Source organism: Mizuhopecten yessoensis, unplaced genomic scaffold (assembly GCF_002113885.1).
Source record: "Mizuhopecten yessoensis strain PY_sf001 unplaced genomic scaffold, ASM211388v2 scaffold2671, whole genome shotgun sequence".
In the NCBI taxonomy this organism is placed as follows: domain Eukaryota; kingdom Metazoa; phylum Mollusca; class Bivalvia; order Pectinida; family Pectinidae; genus Mizuhopecten; species Mizuhopecten yessoensis.
The window spans coordinates 749,378-758,309 of NW_018404662.1; the positions used below are offsets into that span (position 1 = coordinate 749,378).

Sequence of the window (8,932 nt, forward strand, 5' to 3'; positions counted from 1 at the left end):
AAAATACAAACTTATACTTTGGCGTATCAGGGGCTACTCACTCAACACTATAAGCTAACTATATACAATACTACAAAAACAAACGTGTACTGACGAGGTAGCCTCCTAAGCAAAGAAAGAGGCCACAAGGAAAAAACATATTCTCAGCAATATATTAAAAGTAGGCCAGACAACTCTTGAGCGATTCAAGACAGGTCAAGACCGGCCAAATGTAAATATCTAGTGAACATTCTTGAGCGATTCAAGACAGTATACATGTAGATATCTAGAGCAAACCCTTGAGCGATTCAAGAGCTGCATATAAAATACTCATAAGTAGTAAAGAAAACTTTTAAGCAATTTAAAAGCAGAGAGCTCTTGCCTTGAGCGATTCAAGAGAGGCAAACTGACCACTAGACTTAAGTGATTTAAGAGCTGGCAAGATGAAACTCCTGAGCGATTCAAGAGCCTAGTAGTATCAAGAATAGACCGAAAAAATTAAAGCAAAAGCAGTAAAATAATCAACAGATAAGTAAATAATATTACAGAAAAGTATTGGGGGGAAAATTCCCCAGGAATTAAAACCCTTGGGATAAAAGAGTGAGTAACCCTATGGTAATTCAAGATACCCTGTATACAATCATTATAAGCAACAACGGAAAATTCAATGAAAACAGATACATCTCATGATCATCACAAAAGAATACAAAAGATAGCAGAAGTAAAATAATCAAACATGCACTAAACAATCTGCTAAGCTTATAGCTTATTAGTTACAACAAAGCTCAGGGAGCAGCTGGGGTAGGTGGGTGGGTACGCGAAAAGCAAACACACCAACACCCACCAGAAATCAATAATGAGGGGCACTAACAATACCACATACCCTCTAGGGGTTGATGCTGATTGGTTAACAATCCCCTAATTTGCATAAAAACATAAACATGAAAAACCTAGATACAAGAATTACCACACGTAAACAAGGAAATGAACTTAAGTAAATTCACACATATATATCTAACTGTTCCACTGTAGAAAAACAACCTATAATATATATAAGCAAGGGAGCAATAAAAGTTGTATATAAACTATAATTTAACACACATGTCAAATTATCATTTTATTTCAGGATCATATGAGCTTTGGTTAAGAAAGCAGCAAGAAAACACAAGCTTTGGTTCAGAATCATACAACGTTTGGTTTGAAAAGATTTTAAGATCAATCAGAAAAAAAATCATAATCATGTAAGCTTTGGTTCAGAAAGATTTCAGAATCATTCAAACATTGGTTAAAAAAAACCTAGGATAATTCAAGCTATGATTAGGTCATACTTCAACCCCCCCCCCGAAAATATGTTGAAGCAAATTAATGTGTTATGGTTAAACAATGGTTAAACAACACTGTATAATTGCCAATACAGTTTGTGTGACACTTACTGGTTGTGTTCGAGAGGTACAACAGTACAGTCATTCTCGTATCCTCCACGGTTATTCTGCATACCCGTGTGGATTATCTCTCCAATGTTATCTTCAATGTCATTAGAACTCAGATACTCCAAGAACTGTAAGGCCTCAGACCCACTGGACTGGAAGTACACAGAGTACACATTATCATGTAAGGTTTAGTGTACTCATTCCTTTTGATAATTTAGCAAATCACTACACCTGAGAAAATACTCTTTTTCATATTAGCTACTTGTTTTCTATGCCTCAAGTCTATTAAGACACAAAAAACATATTAATATAAAGGTGAAGAAAACTATAGTACAACCTCTTTAATGTGCTAAATGTAACATCAATTTATTCAATTTTACATACAACGCATGCCTCCTCTTTTCCTTTTCATTTAAATGAGCTTTTCAGATGAAGCATGAATGATTACTGCTGAGCATTTGTTTTTGACATAATCAAGCAGAAAAACTCTTAGATGGCAATGACGTTCCTTTGATTTTAGATAAAGACATATATTCCTTACCTAAATGACGAACTTTTAAGAGAATGACATTTCAGTCAGAAAGACACATGCCCTACTCTGACCATAAAATCCACTTAAAAAACTTATTTCTTGACCTTAAACTTTGAGACAAATTCCATCAGTTAACCTTGAACTTTTAAACACTTATCTTCACAATTCCAATTTTGAAAAGGATGACATACCTTGACTTTGAGAAGGATGACATGTCGACAAGACAGACAAAATCTGTACTAGACTTTGACCTTTGTAACTTTATTCCTTACCTTGACTTCAAACTTTGAGAAGGATGACATGTCGACAAGACAGACAAAATCTGTACTAGACTTTGACCTTTGTAACTTTATTCCTTACCTTGACTTCAAACTTTGAGAAGGATGACATGTCGACAAGACAGACAAAATCTGTACTAGACTTTGACCTTTGTAACTTTATTCCTTACCTTGACTTCAAACTTTGAGAAGGATGACATGTCGACAAGACAGACAAAATCTGTACTAGACTTTGACCTTTGTAACTTTATTCCTTACCTTGACTTCAAACTTTGAGAAGGATGACATGTCGACAAGACAGACAAAATCTGTACTAGACTTTGACCTTTGTAACTTTATTCCTTACCTTGACTTCAAACTTTGAGAAGGATGACATGTCGACAAGACAGACAAAATCTGTACTAGACTTTGACCTTTGTAACTTTATTCCTTACCTTGACTTCAAACTTTGAGAAGGATGACATGTCGACAAGACAGACAAAATCTGTACTAGACTTTGACCTTTGTAACTTTATTCCTTACCTTGACTTCAAACTTTGAGAAGGATGACATGTCGACAAGACAGACAAAATCTGTACTAGACTTTGACCTTTGTAACTTTATTCCTTACCTTGACTTCAAACTTTGAGAAGGATGACATGTCGACAAGACAGACAAAATCTGTACTAGACTTTGACCTTTGTAACTTTATTCCTTACCTTGACTTCAAACTTTGAGAAGGATGACATGTCGATGAGACAGACACGTTCCTTACAAGCCCAGTACTCCTCCTTGACATTATCAAACCAGGGTGGCTTGCCATAGGAGCCTTTTCCAGGACGATACTGATTTGCAAACTCATCTGACAAGTTAACATATAGAGACTATAAGATTAAACTTAACACATTCAATTATATGAATACTTGTATAAGATAAATGGTAACTATCTTATACTTTTAAGGTACTGTGGAGATATTTGATTTTTTGTGCCTAAAACTCTATGTCTTAAAGATCAAATCATATTTGCAAATATGATCAATCATCATTCATAACATTTTTACTTTTTGTTCACCTTGAACAGTCAACAGCTGACCGCCACCATATAGCAATAAATTTTACTGGGTATTGGATTTTTAATAGTCCTTTTGACAGCAATATACACAGTGTACCAAACCAATAATCACAATGTCAACATATTCTTATAGGTTATACATGTGTGGTTAACGTAAGCAATTTTGTCATGTTTCATTAAAAGAATTGGTAAAAATAACACAAACAGTTAATTAGATTACACTAGCCCAGAAATCCCTCAGTATGCAGTTGTTTCAAGCTTTATCAGTTGCGGCCTCGGGAAACAGTTCATCTGGTGGGTCCCAACTCATCGGGAAAATAGTTTTGACTATTGACTGATAAAGCATGAAACAACTGTTTTGTTACTTGACCAATGAAAAACAAAAAGTTCCATGTCCAATGTGATGTTTATATCTACTGACAGACGACTGTCAACAATCCAGTACCAAAAACGCTTGATCATCGGGGTGCTTGTAAATATAGGTGCGTTCGATTACCTATCACGTGACCAGTTAACAGTTTCACGTGACCAGTCAACAGTTTTACGGTAGCACACATTAGCTATAGCTCATTTGGTGAATTGTCTGGGAAACAGTCGAAATTGATTCATATGCATTTATATAGCGAGTCAGGTAACAGTAAAAACTAGATTCCTGGGGAGTTGGGACTCACCAGATGAACTGTTTCCTGAGGCAGGAAAATAGTTTGACTGATAAGGCATGAAACAACTGTTTGGTTACTTAACCAACATGACCAATGGAAAACAAACATTCAGTGAGTAAGAAATCAACATTTAATAGGGTAGCAAACACCAGTCTGTCAAGTGACCAGTTAACAGCCATACGGTAGGAAAAAGTAGCGTGTTATGTTTAGAAATTTTAGGAGGAATACAATCCAAAACTGTTTTATATACAATTACATAAAGAGTCAGGTAACATCACCTACATACCATCAGGTCTTGCAAAGTAGATGGGTCGTTCGTATGCATTGGTTTCCCCAAAGATTGCCCCGTCTACCTCCAGTGTGGTGTGTAGGGGCGATGTCCTCAGTTTACGCCCAGTCTCCCAATATTCATATGGGAACCGCATTTCATATAGAGCTGAATTTCAAGGTAATGGGCAAAAATGTATTCTTTTAATGGAATCTCATCTGTTTAAACACTGATATTATCTAAATCATTGTAGGGTTTATAATATAAATGCTTCTTTTCTAACAAACAGATTCAAAATCATATTTGTGTAGGCAAATCAATATAAAGAAAAGGAGATTTTTAAAAGATTATGCTGTGCTTTGGCAGAAGTTAAGAACCAGTCCTCACAAAATAGACAAGAATTTAAAAAGTTTACCAATGGTTTCCTTGACTCTCTCCTTGAGAAACTTCTTGTTGCTATGGTGAGGAACATATCTCAGGATGTCATGCTCTGCGAGGTTGATGCTCGGCTCGCCGTCAATGATCCATTCAGTCAGATGTTTCCCTATCCCTCCACAGCCGACCACACCCATGGAGTTCATGCCTGCTGCCACAAAGTAATTCTTCACCTGTTCAGGATAAAAGTTTTACTCTAAGTAAAACTCTGGACTAAAAGATGCTCCGATATTGGTCGCCAGGAGGAATGTACTGATTTAATTTATAACATTGAAAAGGCTTTTTATGTGTATATATAATATAAATGTGCATGTAAAAAGTATTTTGTCTGTATTGAATTGTCCATGTAACACCTTAAGGTAAATTCTTTCATTAAGTATCATGTTGATTAATGTATAGAGGATGAATTCAATGAGGACATTTGGTCAAAACCAATTCTGTGTTTATGACAGATTATTTTTGGCAAACTGTATTTTTGCATATTTATAAAAGATATTGCTTCAGTACACTTAAACTGGAAATTTTATCAGATATTTCCAACTGTTTGTACCTCTGGTGATTCACCCAGATTCCAGTGACCATCAGGAGTGAAACTTTCTGGTCCATTCACCAAATGTCTCACTTCAGCAGTCTCCATGCATGGGAAGCGATGCAGAATTGGGTCCAACAACACCTCTGTCATTGTAGAAACCAAACAGATTTATATTTAAAAGTACTTTTACAATGAAATCTCTCAACATACTTACATAAAACTGAAACATCAATGTTCTCTATGGATGTCATAATGACTTAGAACATCGATCGCTTAAATTCATGTAAGAATTGGGTTACACAAAACAATAATTTCCATTGAATATTGTCTTGTAAACCAATGAACTTTCATGGCAAACTTTGACTAGAATATCAAATGAAGCTGATTTGATAATAATAATAATAATAATTCAAGGTTCTTATATACCGCTTTATCACAACCTAGTTCTTAGGTTGTCTCAAAGCGGTTCACAAATTATTTTCTTAGGTTAAAGGCCTTTGCAATCAGCCCATATCTGTCTCAACTCCCTGAGGAGCATACAGCCGGTGCTGCCATTTCGGCGTTCACAGCTAGCATTCAACAATTTTAGCATTGCCCAACCACATACATATTTACAGCTAAGTAGACTGGAACAAGTGGAGTAAAGTATCTTGCTCAAAGATACAACACAGCGCTGTGCTGTGACTGGAACCCGCAACCCTTCGGTAACGAGCCCCGCGTCTTACCACTAGACTACCGCACATCCTTTATGTACAACATTTCTTAGTGATACATAGGTATTACTTAGTGATACATAGGTATAAATTAGTGATACATAGGTATTACTCAGTGATACATAGGTATTACTGATACATAGGTATTACTTAGTGATACATAGCTATAGGTATTACTTAGTGATACATAGGTTTTACTTAGTGATACATAGGTATTACTTAGTGATACATAGGTATAACTTAGGGATACATAGGTATAAATTAGTGATACATAGGTATTACTCAGTGATACATAGGTATTACTCAGTGATACATAGCTATTACTCAGTGATACATAGGTATTACTGATACATAGGTATTACTTAGTGATACATAGGTATTACTCAGTGATACATAGGTATTACTGATACATAGGTATTACTCAGTGATACATAGGTATTACTTAGGGATACATAGGTATTACTCAGTGATACATAGGTATTACTTAGTGATACATAGGCATTACTTAGTGATACATAGGTATAAATTAGTGATACATAGGTATTACTTAGTGAGACATAGGTATTACTCAGTGATACATAGGTATTACTTAGGGATACATAGGTATTACTCAGTGATACATAGGTATTACTTAGTTATACATAGGTATTACTTAGTGATACATAGGTATAACTTAGTGATACATAGGTATAAATTAGTGATACATAGGTATTACTTAGTGAGACATAGGTATTACTCAGTGATACATAGGTATTACTTAGTTATACATAGGTATTACTTAGTGATACATAGGTATAACTTAGTGATACATAGGTATAAATTAGTGATACATAGATATTACTCAGTGATACATAGGTATTACTTAGTGATACATAGCTATAGGTATTACTTAGTGATACATAGGTATAACTTAGGGATACATAGGTATAAATTAGTGATACATAGGTATTACTTAGTGATACATAGGGATAAATTAGTGATACATAGGTATTACTTAGTGAGACATAGGTATTACTCAGTGATACATAGGTATTACTTAGGGATACATAGGTATTACTCAGTGATACATAGGTATTTCTCAGTGATACATAGCTATTACTCAGTGATACATATGTATTACTGATACATAGGTATTACTTAGTGATACATAGGTATAACTTAGTGATACATAGGTATTACTTAGTGATACATAGGGATAAATTAGTGATACATAGGTATTACTTAGTGAGACATAGGTATTACTCAGTGATACATAGGTATTACTTAGGGATACATAGGTATTACTCAGTGATACATAGGTATAACTTAGTGATACATAGGTATAAATTAGTGATACATAGGTATTACTTAGTGATACATAGGGATAAATTAGTGATACATAGGTATTACTTAGTGAGACATAGGTATTACTCAGTGATACATAGGTATTACTTAGGGATACATAGGTATTACTCAGTGATACATAGGTATTCCTCAGTGATACATAGGTATTACTTAGTGATACATAGGTATAACTTAGGGATACATAGGAATAAATTAGTGATACATAGGTATTACTCAGTGATACATAGGTATCACTTAGTGATACATAGGTATTACTCAGTGATACATAGGTATTACTGATACATAGGTATTACTTAGTGATACATAGGTATAACTTAGGGATACATAGGTATAAATTAGTGATACATAGGTATTACTCAGTGATACATAGGTATTACTCAGTGATACCTAGGTATTACTTAGTGATACATAGGTATTACTTAGTGATACATAGGTATTAATTACTGGTGAAAGGTGTATAACCTGTTTGCTAGTATAATCACCAGATATGACTATTACATGCAGAGATCAACTCAGGTAAATCCTATCTGACCAGAAACCTATTACATATAACAAACTGGCTATGCTGCAACCAAGACTTACAGTTGATGTATCTTGATAACAACACCGATCAATAAGAATAAGATTCATCAGTATGGTTTTAAAAAGAAAGGCTAAGTTTGTTTTGAACACAAACAAGAATTGTTTATTTTGCAGCTTTCGAAATGTCAAGCAAAGAGTGCAAAATGACCAGTGTCTCAACTCTGAACTGCTGGAAACAATTCACCAGCGGTAAGCCACAGTGTGCTGAATCAAGTTAAGCCACAGTGTGCTGAATCAAGTTAAGTAAGCTGTCCAAAATCATACAGCAGACATTTCTCTCAATTGCACTATAATACTGCAGACAGTCAGGGGGACGGGGAACATGTTCACCCGTATGTTTCTCCTGTTTTTAATATATTTATTGTGCTAATTCTTACGAAAATGATCCCAGTCCTCTGGGAGAAGCTGAAATTCAAACTTATCAGGAACTCCATTATGGAACACTGGTTTGCCTCGTGGTTCAAACCCTCCAGCTAGCAGGCCTCCACTCCACTCCCGAGCATAGATCCGACCATCAAAGTCACGTACAACTGTCAAAGAAAAAGGATAGATAGAGCACTGATAAAAGAAAATGATACATAAAGCACTGATAAAGTCATTTGCTTTTCCTGAATATTCTTAAAAGTAGCCTACAAAAAACATCCTTATTTAACCAGACTTACCGGGGACATGTAATTGGGAGATATGAAACGTGGCCTAGTGGACAATTCTATAACATGTCCCTGTTATGTTTGTGTTAATGTTAAGCTATATCAACCTATCAACCTTCACTATAGTGTGTTAACTAAGTGCTGGCCAGCTTCCAGAGTGTCACCTTGCCGACAGGTGAAAATGAAGATCACTTTCGAAACAACAGTTTGTTGTCACAAACAACAAACTTTTTTACATTCAACCATGAGGTAAAAAAGAAGCCAATGCCAGTGGATGCTCACTTTATTTATCTGAATCAAGGCAGTTAACTGACCAAACGGACATAATACAGTGTTACGAGTCTGAACAAACTATTAAATACAAAGTGTGTTTGTAACAGAAGCTACGAAGAGATTTTTTTTTTTATAGATTTTGAGCAGAAAAATAGACTTCCACATTAAACTTTGGATTCTTATCTTAATAAAATGTCTATTAA

At 35.0% G+C, this 8,932-nt stretch overlaps 1 protein-coding gene across 3 annotated transcripts in view; it reads right to left on the bottom strand.

Moving 5' to 3' along the window:
• Nucleotides 1-8,932, bottom strand: part of LOC110446282 (pyruvate dehydrogenase phosphatase regulatory subunit, mitochondrial-like) — a 39,795-nt gene that overhangs the window by 10,557 nt on the left and 20,306 nt on the right. For all 3 annotated transcript variants that reach the window (XR_002462443.1, XM_021491346.1, XM_021491345.1), the window contains exons 10-15: nucleotides 8,184-8,336; nucleotides 5,186-5,310; nucleotides 4,616-4,808; nucleotides 4,219-4,368; nucleotides 2,918-3,060; nucleotides 1,413-1,561 (exon numbers count right to left, since the gene is read on the bottom strand). Coding sequence is in view for 2 of the 3 variants with exons in the window: in XM_021491346.1 (XP_021347021.1) it covers nucleotides 1,413-1,561; nucleotides 2,918-3,060; nucleotides 4,219-4,368; nucleotides 4,616-4,808; nucleotides 5,186-5,310; nucleotides 8,184-8,336 (913 nt within the window). In the remaining variant the exon portion in view is untranslated. The remainder of the gene's footprint in view (nucleotides 1-1,412; nucleotides 1,562-2,917; nucleotides 3,061-4,218; nucleotides 4,369-4,615; nucleotides 4,809-5,185; nucleotides 5,311-8,183; nucleotides 8,337-8,932) is intronic.